The sequence below is a fragment of the Oncorhynchus clarkii genome, chromosome 20 (assembly GCF_045791955.1).
Source record: "Oncorhynchus clarkii lewisi isolate Uvic-CL-2024 chromosome 20, UVic_Ocla_1.0, whole genome shotgun sequence".
Taxonomy (NCBI): Eukaryota; Metazoa; Chordata; class Actinopteri; order Salmoniformes; family Salmonidae; genus Oncorhynchus; species Oncorhynchus clarkii.
Window position 1 is genome coordinate 17,086,541 of NC_092166.1, and position 22,072 is coordinate 17,108,612.

The 22,072-nt window shown below is 44.4% G+C and overlaps 1 protein-coding gene across 1 annotated transcript in view; it reads left to right on the forward strand.

Annotated features, from left to right (window-relative positions):
- Positions 1-22,072, forward strand: part of LOC139376023 (glypican-1-like) — a 135,173-nt gene that overhangs the window by 95,776 nt on the left and 17,325 nt on the right. Inside the window, exons 4-6 of the mRNA XM_071118100.1 lie at positions 442-669; positions 931-1,094; positions 20,488-20,653. Of these exons, the coding sequence (XP_070974201.1) occupies positions 442-669; positions 931-1,094; positions 20,488-20,653 (558 nt within the window). The remainder of the gene's footprint in view (positions 1-441; positions 670-930; positions 1,095-20,487; positions 20,654-22,072) is intronic.

Genomic DNA, 22,072 nt, shown 5'->3' on the forward strand with positions numbered 1-22,072 from the left:
TGAGTGTGTGTGTCTGCACAATGTAAGTGGATGTTAGAGAATCTCTCTATATCCCCCTCAGTGCATTTTATTTGGATGACAACATTATCTTCCACTGCACATCCCATCCTGCCTCAGAATACATTTAAACACTTCCTCTCTGGGTTCATCTCTGTGGCATATTTCATATGCAGTACAAAGCAATGAGACAGAGCCCCAGCCCTCACAGCTAAGCTACACTAAACGGTATTATAGGAAACAGCGCTGCTGTTGTTTGTCGCCAGAAAAAAATACAAAAACATTAAAGAGAAATGATACTCTTTCATTCTTGCATTTTGTTTGCTTCCCCCTGGAAATGTTTCCATTTTATAATAAGAATGACATGAAAAAACAAACATAGAATTGACCTAAATTCAACTGTTTAACACTGTTGAACATGTCCCGTTTCCTGTCTCATTCCAGGTTACCTCCTGGAGTTGCTGAACCGTTCTGAGGGTGTCCTGCAGCAGTCCTATCCTCCGGCGCTGGGTTCCCTGTACACCCAGAACACCCGCGTGTTCTCTGACCTGTACACAGAGCTGAGACGGTACTACCGTGGTTCCAACGTTAACATAGAGGAGGCGCTCAACGAGTTCTGGGCCCGCCTGCTGGAGAGGATGTTCAAGGGAGCCAATGGACGGTATCTCATAGGTACGTAAACATTACACATTGAACTTAAATAGGTTCTTTGAAATGTTCAACTTTCAAAATCTCCATTGAAAATAAATGCTGCTTTTTCCAAACTCTTGCATTGAAATTGAATTCACCCCAAAATTGGTAAATATTTTCATGAATTTCATCTTGTATGATTTCAACTTTTATTCTTAACTATGTGAGGCCGTTATATTGCTTTAGCTATCACTTGTGTATTGCATGAAGAGCGTTTTACTAATAAAGTTATTATGATTGTAGGTGATGACTACCTGGAGTGTGTGTCCAAGCAGTCGGAGACGCTGCGACCCTTTGGTGACACCCCCCGAGACCTCAAGTTGAAGGTGACACGTACATTTGTGGCGGCACGCTCCTTTGTCCAGGGACTGGTGATCAGCGGGGAGGTGGTTCGCAAGGTGTCACAGGTAAGACTGACCCATCTTTCTCCGTCTATCTTTGTCAGTGTTGTTTATCTCCTCGCTCTCCTCATTTTTCTCTCTCTCTTCCCCTCTCTCTCTCTTCTATTTATTTTTTCTCATCCTTTCTCAAACCTGCTGTACATCAAGCTGGCATCAATCTGGCACGACCACCGTGAAACTTTAAAACGCATTTGGAGCTTTGAGATACAAGCATTCCATCAAAATAATGTTACCGCATGAGAGAAGGATCCCTTGTGCCTCTTTTTCTAATGTAAAAAAATGGCGAAAAGGTTCCACGGATCCTACAATATCCAGCATTTATTTTGTCTTGTCATGTTGTCTCTGGTTCCAGACCGTTCTTTATAGCGTTGTGTGTCGCACTGTGTACAGTAGTCCTCCAGCGGCTCTATACTTCTTCTCTCGAACAGTGTGTGGTCAACACTGGGCCAAATAACAGCATATAAACAGTGCTGGGCATCTCATTGCAAGCCAATCAATCTCTAATTGAGTAACGGAGGAACAGAAGAGGGAGACATCTAGGACCATAACACCAGGTTGTTTACACACACAGTGTGTACAGGAGAGGGACAGAGTGAGCCACAGCTCTGGACAATGTTAATAGAATGACCTGAGGGAGAGAAAGGGAAGGAGAGGAGAGCGGAAAAGGGTGAGGATAGTGGAAGAGGAGAGGAGAGTGGAGGAATGGAGGAGAGAGATAAGGAGGAAGAAAAGGGGAGATAAGGAGAAATGGAGTGGAGAGAGGAGGAGAGGAAGGTATAAGAGGGTAAATGGAGGAATTGGGGAGAGAGATAAGGAGAAAGAAAAGAGGATATAAGGAGGAATGGAGTGGAGAGAGGAGGAGAGGAAGGTATAAGAGGGTAAATGGAGGAATTGAGGAGAGAGATAAGGAGAAAGAAAAGAGGAGATAAGGAGGAATGGAGTGGAAAGAGGAGGAGAGGAAGGTATAAGAGGGTAAATGGAGGAATTGAGGAGAGAGATAAGGAGAAAGAAAAGTGGAGATAAGGAGGAATGGAGTGGAAAGAGGAGGAGAGAGGAGAGGAAGGTATAAGAGGGTAAATGGAGGAATTGAGGAGGGGGGAGATGTATGCCTCATGTGGAGTCTGGAGTCTGATTGGACCAGCCAGGGGGGCAGAGGGCTGAGCGGAATGCCAGAAGGCATGCTGGGATATGGGTACCCTCTCTCCCTCTCTGCCTTCTCCCTGTGGTTCTAATCAGACTGTAATAGGGATTGTGGTGGATTGTGCTGTTAGGAGAAAGTGAAATGAGCGAGAGAGAGAGACAGAGGGAAAGTACAGTAGAGGGTTTGGGTGAGAGGGAGAGAGAGCACCGAGAGAGTGGAAGTGAGAGAAAGGAGTGAGTGGAAGGGACACTCATGTACACACATGTTGACCTTGACAAGAGATCACCGTGAGATGTACACCTACACCTCGCCCCACCCCTGCCAATCAAATCATACGGTACCACATAAAGTAGACCCACGATAGCTCTATCATTTGTGTGTCTGCATATGTGAATGTGCCCAAGAGTACACCCTGACCTCATTGAGAATGGCAGCGGCTGCCAGCGCCCTGGCATTAGTGCAGGGATGACATTTTGTAATTTTGTAAAAGCCGCTCTAATTACTTACACATTTTCCCCAGCCGACCTCATTTAATGAACATATCGCTCAATGTCCTTCAGCAGCAGCAAAACGGCTACAGTCAGGAAATATGGATCAGATCAAGTAGCTCTGGGGAGACAAGGGAGGAGAAATGGGGAGGGAGGAGATGGGATCAAATGGAAGAGAAGGGAAGAGAACAGAAGGGAGGAGAAGGGCGGAGAGGGAGAAGAAGGGAATAAAGGAAGGAGAAGGAAGAGAAGGGAAGGGAGGAGAAGGAAGAGAAGGGAAGGGAGGAGAAGGAAGAGAAGGGAAGGGAGGAGAAAGAAGGGAAGGGAGGAGAAGGTAGAAGGGAGGAGGAGGAAGAAAGGGGAAGGGAGGAGAAGGTAGAAGGGAGGGGAAGGGAAGGGAGGAGAAGGAAGAGAAGGGAAGGGAGAAGAAGGAAGAGAAGGGAAGGGAGGAGGTAGAAGGGAGGGGAAGGGAAGGGAGGAGAAAGTAGAAGGGAGGGGAAGGGAGGAGAAGGAAGAGAAGGGAAGGGACGAGAAGGAAGAAAAGGGAAGGGAGGAGAAGGTAGAAAAGGGAAGGAGGAGGAAGGGAGGAGAAGGAAGAGAAGGGAAGGGAGGAGAAGGAAGAGAAGGGAAGGGAGGAGAAGGAAGAGAAGGGAAGGGAGGAGAAGGAAGAGAAGGGAAGGGAGGAGAAGGAAGAGAAGGGACGGGAGGAGAAGGTAGAAGGGAGGGGAGAAGAAGGAAGAGAAGGGAAGGGACGAGAAGGTAGAAGGGAGGGGAAGGGAGGAGAAGGAAGAGAAGGGAAGGGAGGAGAAGGAAGAGAAGGGAAGGGAGGAGAAGGAAGAGAAGTGAAGGGAGGAGAAGGAAGAGAAGGGAAGGGAGGAGAAGGAAGAGAAGGGAAGGGAAGGGAAGGGAGGAGAAGGAAGAGAAGGGAAGGGAGGAGAAGGAAGAGAAGGGAAGGGAGGAGAAGGAAGAGAAGGGAAGGGAAGGGAGGAGAAGGAAGAGAAGGGAAGGGAGGAGAAGGAAGAGAAGGGAAGGGAGGAGAAGGTAGAAGGGAGGGGAAGGGAGGAGAAGGAAGAGAAGGGAAGGGAGGAGAAGGAAGAGAAGGGAAGGGAGGAGAGGTAGAAGGGAGGGGAAGGGAGGAGAAGGAAAGGGAGGAGATGGAGGGGAAGGTAGAAGGGAGCGGGAGGGAGAGAAGGAAGGAGACTGGAGAAGAAGGGAGGAGAAGGGAGTGGAAGGCAGGGGAAAGGGAGGAGAAGGTAGGAGAAAGGAGATAAGGGAGGAGAAGGGAGACAAGGGAGGAGATGGAGGGGAAGGTAGAAGGGAGGGGGAGGGAGAGAAGGAAGGAGACTGGAGAAGAAGGTAGGAGAAGGGAGGAAAAGGGAGTGGAAGGGAGGGGAAAGGGAGGAGAAGGTAGGAGAAAGGAGATAAGGGAGGAGAAGGGAGACAAGAGAGGGGAGGGGAGAGAAGGTAGGAGAAGGAAGAGGAGGTAGGAGATAAGGGAGGAGAAGGGAGACAAGGGAGGAAAGGGAAGGGAAGGGAGGGGTGAGAAGGTAGGATAAGGGAGGAGGAGGTAGGAGAAGGGAGACAAGGGAGTAGAATGGAGACAAGGGAGGAGAGGGAAGGGAGGAGACAGGAAGGGAAGGTAGAAGGGGGGAAAGGGAGATAAGGGAGGGGGGAGACACAGGAGGATAGGGAGACAAGAGAGGAGAAGGGAAGAGAAGAAAGGTATGAGAAGGGAGGGGAGGTAGATGGGAGGGGAAGGGAGAGAAGGGAGGAGAAGAGAAGGGAAGAGAAGGGAAGGGTAGGAAAGAGGAGGGCGGGTAAAAGGGAGAGGAAGGGAGAGATGTGAGGAGAAGGGAGGAGAAGGGGGAGAAGGGATGTAAGAAGAGGAGGGGGAAAGGGAGGAGAAGGGAGTGGAAGGGAGAAGGAATAAGGGAAGGAAGGGGAATGGAGGGGAAGGTAGAAAGGAAGGAGAAACGAGGAGAAGGAAGGAGAAAGGAGGAGAAAGGAGACAAGGGAGGGGGGGGGGGGGGGGGGGAGAAGGGAGGAGAAGGGAGGGAGAAGGAGGGAAATAAGTGGTGTGTGTGTGTGAGATAGCTAGCAACTGCTTATCAGCATGGCACCGCACAGGCTGGCAGTGCTCTGCAGTCCTGTAAGCCAATCTGGCTGGTCTGGAGGGCAGACCCAGAGGGCATACGTCATGAATGGAAATGCCAGCTAACCGTGTCAACCCATGCTAATACTCCTCCTTGTTCCCCTTCTACAGTATGCCTGCGGCTAGGCTATGCTAACTGTTGCCATGCTAATGCCTGACTTTATTCCCGTACGTCCATGCTAATTCTAATGCTTGTTCACCTGTCACAGAAGTCTATGCCTGTGGCTAAGCTAGCAAGGCTACGCTAACTGTTTCCATGCTAATGATTTGCCTTATGCCCACGGCTACATTTGGCTTCGCTACCTTTGGTATTGGTAATTCTAGGCTTTATTCCCTTATGCTTGCAGCTACACCACACTATGCTACGCTGTGTGTGCTTAATTGAGCCATCCCGAGGTCCTTTTGTGTGGGCTGCATGTCTTGTCTCCTCTACAGGGACACACAGAGAGACTGAGGCCGGGATAGATGCATCACGCTAACATTCTAACGTCACATCAGAACAATACTGTTAACCCTTACCTTGCCTTACAGAGAGACCATTTCTGTGGTGTACACATTGTTAGTATACTTTCACTCATGGCTAATAGAAAAATATGGGTACTAATAGTTGATATTAACCCTTTGATTTCTTTTTTTCATAAAGGATAGCGTGAACAGTATTTTTCTCTATTGTGACAATATCAATCTTTCCCCAGAGAGTAAGGGAAAATATCTCATTGGTGCGCTGATTTGAACACTCCCCTTGCCCTGTGCGTGACTGGGGACATTTTTCACCAGTTCACCAATATTGACCCCCTACAGAAGAGCAGATATTTCTCAGTAGTAGTGATCTGATTTTAACCTTACTCTTGTGTAGAGGGGGCCATTTCTCATGGGTGCGCTGATATTAACAAACCCCACAGCCAGGGGGGACATTTTTCAGAGGCGCACTGACATTAACTGCTATAGCAGGAGCTGATTGCCTGAGCCCCTGGCTGTGCTTTATGGTGCCGTTTCCTTTCCAAATGCTTCAATCTGGCAACAACGCCTTTTTACTGCCCAGCTCCACACACTCGTGTGTGTGTGTGTGTGTGTGTGTGTGTGTGTGTGTGTGTGTGTGTGTGTGTGTGTGTGTGTGTGTGTGTGTGTGTGTGTGTGTGTGAGAGAGCCTCAAAGTAGAGGTCTGTGCAGTCCGATTTCTTCATCCCACCCGCAGCTACAGGTCCCACACCCAACCCTAAGAAATTGGTTAAATTACCAGAGAGTCTCACATGGCCCATTATATTAGGCTAGCGGTATTACTGGGATATACACTGCTCAAAAAAATTAAGGGAACACTTAAACAACACAATGTAACTCCAAGTCAATCACACTTCTGTGACATCAAACTGTCCACTTAGGAAGCAGCACTGATTGACAATACATTTTGCATGCTGTTGTGCAAATGGAATAGACAACAGGTGGAAATTATAGGCAATTAGCAAGACACCCCCAATGAAGGAGTGGTTCTGCAGGTGGTGACCACAGACCACTTCTCAGTGGTAGCATGAGACGGAGTCTACAACCCACACAAGTGGCTCAGGTAGTGCAGCTCATCCAGGATGGCACATCAATGCGAGCTGTGGCAGAAGGTTTGCTGTGTCTGTCAGCGTAGTGTCCAGAGCATGGAGGCGCTACCAGGAGACAGGCCAGTACATCAGGAGACGTGGAGGAGGCCGTAGGAGGGCAACAACCCAGCAGCAGGACCGCTACCTCCGCCTTTGTGCAAGGAGGAGCAGGAGGAGCACTGCCAGAGCCCTGCAAAATGACCTCCAGCAGGCCACAAATGTGAATGTGTCTGCTCAAACGGTCAGAAACAGACTCCATGAGGGTGGTATGAGGGCCCGACGTCCACAGGTGGGGGTTGTGCTTACAGCCTAACACCGTGCAGGACGTTTGGCATTTGCCAGAGAACACCAAGATTGGCAAATTCGCCACTGGCGCCCTGTGCTCTTCACAGATGAAAGCAGGTTCAGACTGAGCACATGTGACAGACGTGACAGAGTCTGGAGACGCCGTGGAGAACATTCTGCTGCCTGCAACATCCTTCAGCATGACCGGTTTGGCGGTGGGTCAGTCATGGTGTGGGGTGGCATTTCTTTGGGGCCGCACAACCCTCCATGTGCTCGCCAGAGGTAGCCTGACTGCCATTAGGTACCATCTTTATGTAATACATGTATCACTAGCCACTTTAACTATGCCACTTTGTTTACATACTCATCTCATATGTATATACTGCACTCAATACCATCTACTGTATCTTGCCTATGCCGCTCTGTACCATCACTCATTCATATATCTTTATGTACATATTCTTTATCCCCTTACACTTGTGTCTATAAGGTAGTAGTTTTGGAATTGTTAGCTAGATTACTTGTTGATTATTACTGCATTGTCGGAACTAGAAGCACAAGCATTTCGCTACACTCGCATTAACATCTGCTAACCATGTGTATGTGACAAATAAAATTTGATTTGATTTTGATTTGATTTGATGAGATCCTCAGACCCCTTGTGAGACCATATGCTGGTGCGGTTGGCCCTGGGTTCCTCCTAATGCAAGACAATGCTAGACCTCATGTGGCTGGAGTGTGTCAACAGTTCCTGCAAGAGGAAGGCATTGATGCTATGGAATGGTTCCCCAGACCTGAATCCAATTGAGCACATCTGGGACATCCTGTCTCGCTCCATCCACCAACGCCACGTTGCACCACAGACTGTCCAGGAGTTGGCTGATTCTTTAGTCCAGGTCTGGGAGGAGATCCCTCAGGAGACCATCCACCACCTCATCAGGAGCATGCCCAGGCGTTGTAGGGAGGTCATACAGGCACGTGGAGGCCACACACACTACTGAGCCTCATTTTGACTTGTTTTAAGGACATTACATCAAAGTTGGATCAGCCTGTAGTGTGGTTTTCCACTTTAATTTTGAGTGTGACTCCAAATCCAGACATCCATGGGTTGCTAAATTTGATTTCCATTGATAATTTTTGTGTGATTTTGTTGTCAGCACATTCAACTATGTAAAGAAAAAAGTATTTAATACGAATATTTCATTAATTCAGATCTAGGATGTGTTATTTTAGTGTTCCCTTTATTTTTTTGAGCAGTGTATAAGCCGATAGTCTAGACATAGCTTGTAGAGTTGGAGAGAGAGCAGACATTTGCCATTTCTCTTGAGCTACATATTGCATATACCCTACCCTTCCCTTTAGGAGTGGGATGATTTACAGACAGAAACAAATATGGGTGATCATTATTTATTTCTAGGCCATGTAGTAAACTATAGCTTAATCATATATAGGAAGGGCATTTCCTTGGAAAGATAACTGCCCTTCTCAAGCACATGCATAGGCTATAGCCTACTCTATTTAATTGAGACCACATATGCACCTGATCTCGCATGCCCAGAGAGGTATGGTTACTGAACTTGAAGCAGCAAGAATGATGAGAGAGGACACTTGCATGTTGTCTTGAGCTACTCTTTGCTTATAGGATATAGCCTATCTTTTAGGAGTGGGACGAATTGCCGGCAGAACTTGAATGTGTGTTTTTCTGAGTCTGGGGATCAGTATCTTAAGTCACAGGTGGGCGGTTGTATACTGAGTACAGAGAGCATGAATACAAATGCAAAAAAGTATGAATACAAATTAAAATGTTGGGAGAGATAAGTAAGATGGGGTGAAGAGCGTGATAAAACATGAAATATGGCTAGGATATATGACTAGGATATAGGACTAGGATATAGGACTAGTAATATGACTATGATATAGGACTAGGTTATAGGACTAGGATATATGACTAGGATATAGGACTAGGATATAGGACTAGTAATAAGACTATGATATAGGACTAGTAATAAGACTATGTGTTGGCGCTTCTATATACATGTCAGACAGGTTCTGGGAATAGGGTTCTCTCTTCCCAAGCCCTCCCCCTCTCTCTCGAACTTTCGTTCTCTCTCTCCTCTGTCTTTCTCTCAATTCAATAAAAAATGTATAATAAACAAAAGTTCCAAAAGAATAAAGACATTTCAAATGTCATATTATGTATATATACAGTTGTAATGATGTGCAAATAGTTAAAGTAAAGTATAAAATGGATAATAAATAAAATAAATATAGGTTGTTCTTCACTGGTTGCCCTTTTCTTGTGGCAACAGGTCACAAATATTGCTTCTGTGATTGCACACTGCGGTATTTCACCCAATAGATATGGGAGCTTGCTTATGGGGCTCTTCTCCAGGTTTATTTCTCTGTAGGTGATGGCTTTGTTATGGAAGGTTTGGTAATTGCTTCCATTTAGGTAGTTGTAAAATTTACAGCTCTTTTCTGGATTTTGATAACCTGTCTAGGCGGAACCCCTCGCCAACAGCCAATGAAATTGCAGTGCGCCAAATACAAATCAACAGAAATCTCAGAAATCTAATTTTTCAAACATACAAGTATTAGGCACCATTTTAAAGATAAAATTATCATTAGTCCAGCCACAGTGTCTGATTTCAAAAATGCTTTCCCACGAAAACTCCACAAACTATTATGTTAGGTCACCACCAACTCACAGAAAAACCCAGCCATTTTTCCAGCCAAAGAGAGGAGTCACAAAAAGCACAAATAGAGATAAAATGAATCACTAACCTTTGATGAGCTTCATCAAATGACACTCATAGGACTTCATGTTACACAAGACATGTATGTTTTGTCGGTAAAGTTCATATTGATATCCAAAAATCTTATTTTACATTGGCGTGTTACGTTCAGTAGTTCCAAAACATGCAGTGATATTGCAGAGAGCCACATGAATTCACAGAAATACTCATAATAAATGTTGTTGAAAATACAACTATTATACATGGATCTTTAGATACACGTCTCCTTAATGCAACCGCTGTGTCAGATTTCAATTTTTTTTCCGGAAAAAGCATAATCTGAGAACCGCGCTCAGATCCCAAACAAGCCAGAGAAATATCTGCCATGTTGGGTAGTCAACATTATTCATAAATAGCATTATAAATATTCACTTACCTTTGATGATCTTCATAAGAATGCACTCCCAGGAATCTCAGTTCCACAATAAATGCTTGTTTTGTTCGATAATGTCCATCATTTATGTCCATTTATGTCCAATAGCGTCTTTTGTTAGGGCGTTTGGTAAACAAATTCAAAATTGCGATCTGGTCCATTCGGACGAAATGTTCAAAAAGTAATATTACAGGTCGAAGAAACTTGTCAAACTAAGTATAGAATCAATCTTTAGGATGCTTTTATCATAAAAGTTCAATAATGTTCCAACCGGAGAATTCCCTTGTCTGTAGAAAAGCAATGGAATGAGAGCTACCTCTCAAGTGAAAGCGCGTGACTGAGAACGAGGCTGTAGGCAGACCCCTTAGTCAAACAACTCCCATCCGGCCCCCCTTCACATGAGCAGCCTGAAACAACGTTTTAAAGACGGTTGACATCTAGTGGAAGCCTTAGGAAGTGCCAAATAACCCATATTCCACTGTGTATTCGCTAGGGGTCAGTTCAAAAACGACAAAACCTCAGATTTCACACTTCCTGTTTGGATTTTTTTCTCAGGTTTTTGCCTGCCATATGAGTTCTGCTATACTCACAGACATCATTCAAACAGTTTTAAAAACTTTAGAGTGTTTACTATCCAATACTACTAATGATATGCATATATTAGCATCTGGGACTGAGTAGGAGGCAGTTCAATCTGGGCACGCTATTCATCCAAAAGTGAAAATGCTGCCCCCTACCCCAAACAAGATAATTAGCGGATATTGGCCTAATTCTGCTCTGCATGCATTATTTGGTGTTTTAAGTTCTACACTGAGGATATTTTTGCAGAATTCTGCATGCAGAGTCTCAATTTGGTGTTTGTTCCATTTTGTGAATTCTTGGTTGGTTAGTGGACCCCAGACCTCACAACCATAAAGGGCAATGGGTTCTATAAATATTTCAAGTATTTTTAGCCAGATCCTAAATAATGTTGAATTTTATGTTCCTTTTGACGGCATAAAAGGCCCTCCTTGCCTTGTCTCTCAGATCTTTCACAGCTTTGTGGAAGTCACATGTGGCACTGATGTTTAGGCCGAGGTATGTATTGTTTTTTGTGTGCTCTAGGGCAACGGTTTCAGGATGGAATTTGTTAGGGTGTGTAGTGTGAATACATGGTCTGTCGTACGGTAATGTGGTAAAAAGACAATTTGACATTTGCTCAGTACATTGCTTTTGCTGAGGAAATGTATGAGTCTGCTGTTAATGATAATGCAGAGGATTTTCCCAAGGTTGCTGTTGACGCATATCCCACGGTAATTATTGGGGTAAAATTTGTCTCTACTTTTGTGGATTGGGGTGATCAGTCCTTGGTTCCAAATTATGGGGAAGATGCCAGAGCTGAGGATGATGTTAAAGAGTTTAAGAATAGCCAATTGGAATTTGTGGTATGTATATTTTATAATTTCATTTAAGGATACCACAAGCCTTTTTGGGTTGGAGGGTTTGTATTTTGTCCTGTAGTTCATTCAATGTAATTGAAGAATCCAGTGGGTTCTGGTAGTCTTTAATAGTTGATTCTAAGATTTGTATTTGATCATGTATATGTTTTTGCTGTTTGTTCTTTGTTACAGAGCCAACAAGATTGGAGAAGTGGTTTATCCATACATCTCAGTTTTGGATAGATAACTCTTTGAGTAGTTGTTTGTTTAGAGTTTTTCAATTTTTCCAGAAGTGGTTAGATTCTATGGATTCTTCAATTACATTGAGCTGAATTCTGACGTGCTGTTCATTCTTTTTCCGTAGTGTATTTCTGTATTGTTTTAGTGATTCAACATAGTGAAGCCGTAGGCTCATGTTTTCTGGGTCTCTATGTTTTTGGTTGGATAGATTTATCAATTTCTTTCTTAGGTTTTTGCATTCTTCCTCAAACCATTGATCATTGTTGTTCATTTTCTTAGGTTGTCTGCTTGAAATGTTTAGATTTGATAGCGAAGCTGAGAGGTCAAATATACTGTTTAGGTTTTCTACTGCCAAGTTTACATCATCACTATTACAGTGAAACATTTTGTCCACAAAATTGTCTAGAAGGGATTGAATTGGTTGTTGCCTAATAGTTTTTTGGTAGATTTCCACACTACTTTCCTTCCTTCTATAGCATTTCTTAATATTATTAAGTTAATTTGGCTTTGATGCCTCATGATTGAGCAAAGCTCTGTTCAAGTAGAGTGGGATTTTGCTGTGATCTGATAGGGGTGTCAGTGGACTAACTGTGAACACTCTAAGAGACTCTGGGTTGAGGTCAGTGATTTAGTAGTGTACAGTACTACTGCCAAGAGATGAGCTGTATGCGCACCTACCATAGGAGTCCCCTCGAAGCCTACCATTGACTACAGTTGAAGTCGGAAGTTCACACACACTTAGGTTGGAGTCATTAAAACTCGTTTTTCAACCACTACACAAATTTCTTGCTAACAAACTATAGTTTTGGCAAGTCGTTAGGACATCTACTTTGTGAATGACAAAAGTAATTTTTCCAACAATTGTTTACAGACAGATTATTTCACTTATAATTCACTGTATCACAATTCCAGTGGGTCAGAAGTTTACATACACTAAGTTGACTTTAAACAGCTTGGAAAATTCCAGATAATGATGTCATGGCTTTAAAAGCTTCTGATAAGCTAATTGACATCATTTGAGTCAATTACAGGTGGACCTGTGGATGTATTTCAAGGCCAACCTTCAAACTCAGTGCCTCTTTGCTTGACATCATGGGCAAATCATAAGAAATCAGCCAAGACCTCAGAATTATTTTTGTAGACCTCCACAAGTCTGGGTCATCCTTGGGAGCAAATTCCAAATGCCTGAAGGTACCACGTTCATCTGTACAAACAATAGTACGCAAGTATAAACACCATGGGACCACGCAGCCGTCATACCGCTCAGGAAGGAGATGCGTTCTGTCTCCTAGAGATAAACGTACTTTGATGCGAAAAGTGCAAATCAATCCCAGAACAACAGCAAAGGACCCTGTGAAGATGCTGGAGGAAATACGTACAAAGTATCTATATCCACAGTAAAATTTGTCCTATTGCGACATAACCTGAAAGGCTGCTCAGCAAGGAAGAAGCCACTGCTCCAAAACCGCCATAAAAAATCCAGACTACGGTTTGCAACTGCACATGGGGACAAAGATTGTACTTTTTGGAGAAATGTCCTCTGGTCTGATGAAACAAAAATAGAACTGTTTGGCCATAATGACCATCAATATGTTTGGAGGAACACGGGGGAGGCTTGCAAGCTGAAGAACTCCATCCCAACCGTGAAGCACGGGGGTAGCAGCATTAAGTTGTGGGAGTGCTTTGCTGCAGGAGGGACTGGTGCACTTCACAAAATAGATGGCATCATGAGGTAGGAAAATTATGTGGAAATATTGAAGCAACATCTCAAGACATCAGTCAGGAAGTTAAAGCTTGGTCGCAAATGGGTCTTCCAAATGGACAATGACCCCAAGCATACTTCCAAAGTAGGGGAAAAATGGCTTAAGGACAACAAAGTCAAGGTATTGGAGTGGCCATCACAAATCCCTGACCTCAATCCTATAGAAAATGTGTGGACAGAACTGAAAAACGTGTACGAGCAAGGTGGCCTACAAACCTGACTCAGTTACACCAGCTCTGTCAGGAGGAATGGGCCAAAATTCACCCAACTTATTCTTGGAAGCTTGTGGAAGGCTACCTGAAACGTTTGACCCAAGTCAAACAATTTAAAGGCAATGCTACCAAATACTAATTGAGTGTATGTAATCTTCTGACCCACTGGGAATGTGATGAAAGAAATAAAAGCAGAAATAAATCATTCTCTCTAATATTATTCTGACATTTTACATTCTTAAAATAACGTGGTGATCCTAACTGACCTAAAACAGGGAATTGTTATTTGGATTAAAACTGAGGTAGGTGTTCGTCCTCCTGTGTGCTGAGGGTGTCAGGTTCTTGTCCAGTTTTGGCATTTAGGTCACCACAGACTAGTACATGTCCCTGGGCTTGGAAATTGTTGATCTCTCCATCTAGGAAGGAGAAGCTGTCATCGTTCAATTATGGGGATTTTGGTAGCACATATGAGGACATTTTTCTCTGTTGAGATATTTTCCTTATGAATTTCTAGCCAGATGAAAAAGGTTCCTGTTTTGACTAATTTAATAGAGTGGGTTAGGTCTGCTTTATTCCAAATTAGCATACCCCCGGAGTCTCTTCCCTTTTTCACACCTGGTAGTTTGGTGGATGGGACTACCAGCTATCTGTAACCTAGAGGGCAACCAGTGGGTCCATTTCCTTTATGACATGTTTCTTGTAGGATGACATATTCTGTATTCCAATTTCTTTGATGAAGTCTGGGTTTCTGCTCTTTATGCCAAAGACAGATGACCTCAGACCTTGTATATTCCAGGATGAGATTGTAAAATGTTGTGTTCCATAGTGTCTAGTGTTGTTTTTGTGTGGTTTAGGCCCAGACCATCACAGTAGGTGTGAGCAGAGCATGTTAAGCATCTGATACATACCTCTTAGGTCGCAGGATGGGGCTTGGGCGGGTGTAATAGTGGGGGTTGGGCATGTTGCTCTTCTCACGGCCGGGGCATATGTCCTACTGTCATGTTGGGGCATAGGGTGGGCAGAAGGGGCATAGCTCTGATATGGGTGGCCTATATAGAGTGTGGCCAGAGTTTGCTTGGGGTGGTCTTAGCTGGTTGGGGTGTGGCTGGTGATGCTGTGGTCTGGGTGTAGGTCCTCTTTTTATTTCACCTTTATTTAACCAGGTAAGCTAGTTGAGAACAAGTTCTCATTTACAACTGTGACCTGTGACTGTAACCTCTTGGCATGGGTTCTCTCGGTGCAGGTCCTTCAGCAGTGGTTCTGGGAGGGTGTCTCCCTGGTCTGGGCAGGGTGTCCATTACTGTGTTGCTCCTGGGGCTACGGTTGAGGGTGACGTCCTTCAGGGTCCCCCTATTGCTCTCTCTCTCTCTCTCTCTCTCTCTCTCTCTCTCTCTCTCTGTCTCTCTCTTGCAGTGCATGCTGGGAGTTTTTGGGAATTTGAGTGTTTCGTGTGGAGGGCTCTGTCCTAACTTGTTTTCTTGATTCTCTTCTTGGTCTTTTCTTTCCATTTTTATTTTCTATGGTGGAGGGTTTGCACTGTTTGTTTTAGCAGTACCCACTGTTCATTTCAAAGTTAGGGTGGAAGAGGACAGAATTTAGTTTCCAGGGGTTTGGAAGGTGTGGTGTGCGTGATATCTTCTCAGCCTAGCACGGAGGAGACGCTGTCGTTAGGGCATGGATTCAGGTGTGTTTCTGAGAATGGAGTTAAGGTGGAGGAGGTTCTGCTCGCGGTCGGTGAACAGGTAGAAGCTGAATTTATACATTCCGCTTCCAGAATGAACAAAGCTGTGGTTGTTTTCATGAAAAGAGCAAATTTGGTGGGTAGGCTCATTGCTAGTGGAATATTTGTTAGGGGTGTGTTGGTGCCAATTTCTCCTGTTTCTACCCCTTTCGACCAGGGTGGTAGTTGCAAATTTGCCTCTGTTTATTATGGATGATCAAATCAGGAAATAGCTGAGTCGTTTTGGTAAGTTTGCTAGTGGTTTTCGTGTACTGTCTGCAGGTTTTCAGGCAGATGCCGTTAAGCATGTTGTTTCGTTCCGGGGGCAAGTGTTCATGTTTCTGAATAACAATGAGCAACACCAAAATTTGCATTTTAATGTGAGGCATGGGGAGGGGCTCTATGCAGGGTTTGCAAGTACAGATAGTTTACGGTGTTTTGAGTGTGAGGATTTGGGGCATAAGAGCTTTGCGTGTCCACATAAAAGCCGTAGACAAGGTGAGGGTACAAGCGCCAGTTGGAGAAATCGAGGTCAACGTGCAGGGGGCAATGAAACGCAGGCAGCAGAGGCTGGGCCTAGTCATGCCAGGGATGGTGTGTCGATGAGACTGGGCCTAGTCAGGCTAGAGATGGTGGGGTAGCTGAGTCTGTGCCTAGTCATGCTATGGATGGTGGTGTAGATGAGGCTGGGCCTAGTCATGCTATGGATGGTGGTGTAGATGAGGATGTGCCTGGTCATGTTATGGATGGTGGTGTGGATGAGGCTGGGTCTAGTCAGGTTATGCTAGTGGATGAGGAGAGTATAGTAGGGAAGTGTAAGAGACTAGGGGGAGGAGGAGGGTGTCAAGCGGAAAATGAAAAAGGGGGAGAAGAAAGTCACCAAGGATCCTTTGCCTGGTGCTGGGGGGAGGCCCTGGCCAGAGAGGAAGAGCAGGTGGTCAGCGTGGGAGATGGAGATGAGGAGGAGGAAGGTGAGTCTGAGGAAGAGGATGAATAGGAGGATTTTTTCCCGGAGCTGACAGCCAGTCAAGCAGAGGGGTCAAAGTACACGGTGATTTCTGATCCAAGAAAGTTTGTAAGATCAGTACAACATGCTATGAAAAATGAGGGGCATGGTGTCCTCTCACCCAGGAAACAGTTTAGGTTGAGGAAGTGGGTCACAACATTGAGTGAAGGTTTACCTTCAGACGCTGTTTAGATGAAGAGTTTCTTTCTGGCACTGGGGCTTTTTGAGCTTTGCTATGTCTCTTTCTTTGCTGGTTTTTCTCCCACTTCTTATGGAGACTCTTCGGGTAGGCTTGCTCAATATAAATGGTGCCAGAGATGTGGGAAAGAGGAGTGTGTTGGGTGAATATGTAAAACACAAAAAAAGTACAGGTGTTGTTTCTTTACTCAGGCAAAGCTGGCTACTTGGTTAACAAGGAGGAATAGGGTCAAAGGCTCAGGGACAACTATTATTTAATGGGATGGTCTCTGCGTGCCTTAGGGTGGAATTTGAGTTTTATAAAATGGTAAAAAGTGTGGAGGTGTTTCAGGAGATATGGTGTGTTGGGGGGGCTGTCTATACAGCTGGGGAAGGTGGGTTGGATATACGGTTGTGGAAGTGGTGAGATTTTGGTTATTATGATGTTGTTTTTGTACCGTGGTGTAGAGGGCAAGGTGAGTATGGTGCATGTATGCAGTACTGCAGTACAGGATATTTTTTGTGTTTTGTTTTAAGGGGGGTGGGGGATTTTAATGAAATGAAAATGTTTCAAGAAGGACAAAAAGTCAGTCTCTCTCTCCCCTCTCTCTGTCTCTCTCATCAAAACATTTATGGTCTGACTTATTCTCTTGCCTCTCAAGTGGAGCAGTAGGTGGAGGAGAAGGGGAGGAGAAAAGGAGTAAAGGAGGAGAGGAGGGTGGACACGGGGCGTGCTGTATAGTCATGACGATAGACGGACACCATTTCATGCACCATGTTCCTTTGTCTTTGACTGTATGTTTCTGCTAACTAGGCTTTGTCTGACTTATGGTTGAATATTCCAGGAAAGCATCAGACTGACCCAGTTTGGTTTAAAGGAGTTTTGTATACCAAGCTGAACCCTCCCTCTCTCCCTCTCTCTCTCTTTCTCTTTCTCTCTCTTTCTCTTTCTCTTTCGCTTCTCTCGCTCTCTTCTCTCTCTTCTCACTCACTCACTCACTCACTCACTCACTCACTCACTCACTCACACACACACACTGTAGCTTCGTATGCGTTGCAGGGGGTCTCTTGCGAGTAGGGCGTACTGGTATTAACCCAGTTCCAGTTTTAACGGACCAAGGCCCTTTCCTGTGGGAACAGCCCAGTGGGATAGAGTGAGAGAGAAGGAAAAGGAGAAGAAGGATGGGTGGATTGGAGAAAAGAGCAGACGGTGGTGTCATGGACCTTGTCGTGCACACAAAGCAAATTATTTTAGACGATTGGTTTCCACGGTAACCGGGCAGAAAAAAAGCTAACAGTGCGGCGCTAGCGTAAAAGAATGGCCATGGGAAGTGACCTCCCGCTGTATTCTGTGTGTCTTGTTTGTTCGCCCACCACCAAGGAAACTCACACATTCAAAGGATCGTAAGCTCTTTGGCCACACACAGCAATGGTGGGTTTCACATCGCAAAACGGAAGCATATGCAGAAAAGTACCTCATACCTACTGTAAAATATGGTGGTGGATATCTGATGTTACAGGGCTATTCTCCTTCCACTGAACCTGGGCCCTTGTTGAGGTCAATGGCATCATGCACTTTGCAGGAAACTTTTGGCCATGACCTGATTGCCTCTGCCAGAAGGCTGACACTTGGCCGCAAGTGAATCTTCCAGCAAGACAATAAGGCCAACCACACATCAAAATACCCAAAGAAATGGTTAATTGACCCCAAAAAATCCTAATTTGGCAATGGCCATCTCAGTCTCTGGACCTGAACCCCTTTGAAAACCTCTGGTGTTAATTGAAGAGGGCAGTCCATAAACGCAGACAAAAGATATCACATGAAATTGTATGTCGCATGCACATGTTTAGCAGATGTTATTACGGGTATAGTGAAATACTTGTGTTCCTAACTCCAACAGTGCATTAATATCTAACAATACACAACAATACACACAAATCTAAAGTAAAAGAATGGAATGAAGAAATATAGAAATATTAGGAGTAGCAATGTTGGAGTCCGGAGTATCAATATAAATATACAGTATATGGGTAAAGCAGTATGTAAACATTATTAAAATGAACCATGTTCCATTACTAAAGTGATCAATGTCCCATGTCTATGTACATAGGGCAGCAGCCTCTAAGGTGCAGGGATGAGTGACCGGGTGGTAGCCGGCTAGTGACAGTGACTAAGTTCAGAGCAGGGTACTGGGTGGAGGCCTGCTAATGATGGCTATTTAACAGTCTGCTGGCCTCAAAGCTGTTTTTCAGTTTCTCGGTCCCAGCTTTGATGCGCCTGTACTGACCTCGCCTTCTGGATGATAGCGGGGTGAAAAGGCTGTGGCTCGGGTGGCTGAGGTCCTTGATGATCTTCTTGGCCTTCTTGTGATGCTGGGTGCTGTAGGTGTCCTGGAGGGCAGGCAGTCTGCACCCGGTGATAAGTTGGGCTGACTCCACCACCCTTTCTCTGAGCCAATTGTATTAGTATACAATTATATCATGTTCAATTGTTTTAGCAAAAATATAAACGTTTTCAAAGATTTTAATGAGTTACAGTTCGTATAAGGAAATCAGTTAATTGAAATAAATTCATTAGGCCCTAATCTATGGATTTCACATTTCTGAGAATACAGATATACATCTGTTGGTCACAGATACCTAAAAAAAAGTAGGGGCATGGATGAGCAAACCTGTCGATGTCTGGTGTGACCAACATTTGCCTCATGCAGCATGACACATCTCCTTCGCATAGAGTTGATTAGGTTATGAATTGTGGCCTGTGGAATGTTGTCCCACTCCTCTTCAATGGCTGTGTGAAGTTGCTGGATATTGGTGAGAACTGGAACACGCCGTCGTACACATCGATCCAGAGCATCACAAACATGCTCAATGGGTGACATGTTTTGTGAGTATGCAGGCAAGACTTTTTCAGCTTCAAGGAATTGTGTACAGATCCTTGCGACATAGGGCCGTGAATTATCATGCTGAAACATGAGGTGATGGCGGTGGATGAATGGCCTGACATAGGGCTTCAGGATCTCTTCAAGGTATCTCTGTGCATTCAAATTCCCATTGATAAAATGCAATTGTGTTCGTTGTCCGTAGCTTATGCCAGCCCATACCATAACCCCAGCACCGCCATGGGACATTCTGTTCACAACGTTGCAAACTGCTCGCCCACATGACGCCACGGATTCATCCATGAAGAGCACACTTAACCAGCGTGCCAGTGGCCATCGAAGGTGAGCATTTGCCCATTAAAGTCGGTTACGATGCCGAACTGGATAGGACGACGAGCACACGGATGAGCTTCCCTGACAGTTTGTGCAGAAATTCTTCGGTTGTGCAAATCCACAGTTTCATCAGCTGTCCGAGTGGCTCGTCTCAGACCATCCCACAGGTGAAGAAGCCTGATGTGGAGATCCTGGGATGGCGTGGTTATACGTGGTCTGTGGTTGTGAGGCCGGATGTACGTACTGCAACATTCTCTAAAACGATGTTGGAGGCGGCTTATAGTAGAGAAATTAAAATGCAATTCTCTGGCAACAGCTCTGGTGGACATTCCTGCAGTCAACATGCACGCTCCCTCTTCACTTTGTAAAGATCATGCTGTTTAATTAGATTCTTGATATGCCACACCTGTCAGGTGGATGGATTATCTTGGCAAAGGACAAATGCCCACTAACAGGGTTGTAAACAAATTTGTGCACAACATTTGAGAGAAATAAGCTTTTTGTGTATGGAACATTTCTGGAATCTTTTATTTCAGCTCATGAACCAAGGGACCAACTCTTTACAAGTTGCGTTTATATTTTTGTTCAGTGTATTTATTTTATACCGTCCTTTTTGCTCATCTTTATCAAGCAAGGCCAATAATTTTGAACCTGACTGTATATATTTATGATATATGATATTGAAGTAAATGGAGGGGCAGGAATGTGAACCCAGGTCGCTGTGTGAAAGGCACCCTACGCATCGCACCAATAGGATTAAGCCACTTGGTGGGAATTGTAATGTGGCTCATATAGTATCTCTATAATATTGTTGTATCTCCTCTCCCAGGTACCCCTGAGCCCAGAGTGCATGCGTGCCATCATGAAGATGACCTACTGTCCCCACTGCCGTGGAGTGGCCACTGCCAGGCCCTGTGCCAACTACTGTGCCAACGTACTGAAGGGCTGCCTCGCTAACCAGGCCGACCTGGACACAGAGTGGAGGAACTTGGCTGGTGAGACACATACACACACACACACACCCTAATTTCACACGCACACATTTGCACACTAATTTAATTTTAATTCCTACGGTGCCTTCAGAAAGTATTCACACCCTTTGACTTTTTCCACATTTTGTTGTGTTACAGCCTGAATTGAATGTGTCACTGTGAGATTTTGTGTCATTGGCCTACACACAGTACCCCATAATGTCAATATGAAATTATGTTTTTAGATTTATTTTTTTTATTCATAAAAAATTAAAAGCTGAAATGTCTTAAGTCAATAAGTATCCAATCCCTTGGCTGTGGCATAAATAAGTTCAGGAGTCAACATGTGCTTACAGGTCACATAATACGTTGCATGGACAATATTTGTGTTTAACATGATTTTTGAATGACTACCTCACTCATCTCTGTACCCCACACATAAGTTCCCTCAGTTGTGCAGTGAATTTCAAACACAGATTCAAACACAAAGACCAGGGAGGTTTTCCAAAGAAGGGCACCTATTGGTAGATGGGGGGGGGGGGGGGGAGCAAACATTGAATATCCCTTTGAGCATTGTGAAGTTATTAATTACACTTTGGATGGTGTATCAATACACCCAGTCACTGCAAAGATACAGGTGTCCTTCCTAACTCAGATGCCTTAGAAGAAGGAAACCACTCAAAGAAATTCACTTTATGTCCTGAATACAAAGTGTTATGTTTGGGGAAAATACAATACAACACATCACTGAGAAGCACTCTTCATATTGTCAAGCATGGTGGTGGCTGCATCATGTTATGGGTATGTTTGTGATTGGCAAGGACTAGGGAGTATTTTAGGATAGAGCTATAGATAAAGCACATCATCTATAGCTATAGATAAAGCACAGGCAAAATCCCAGGAAAACCTGGTTCAATCTGCCTTCCAACAGACACTGGGAGACAAATTCACCTTTCAGCAGGATAATAACCTAAAACACAAGGCAAATATATACTGGAGTTGCTTACCAAGTTCCTGAGTGGCCAAGATACAGTTTTGATTTAAATCGGCTTGAAAATCTATGGCAAGACTTGAAAATGGCTGTCTAGCAACAACTAACTTGACAGAGCTTGAAGAATAATGTGCAAATATTGTACAATCCAGGGGTGCGAATCTCTCCGAGACTTACCCTTGAAAGACTCATAGCTGTAATCGCGGGGTAATGTCAGCGGGGTTAATACTTAATGCTTATGTAATAATTATGTTCATTTTCAATATAAAACAATTCTCATGTTTTCACTTTGTCATCATGGGATATTGTGGGTTGATGGGTGAGAAAAGAATAATCCATGTAATCCATTTTGAATTCAGGCTGTAACACAACAACATGTGAAATAAGTCAAGGGGTATGAATACTTTCTGAAGGTACTGTATAAGCATCTATTCCCATTTAAAATATTGCAT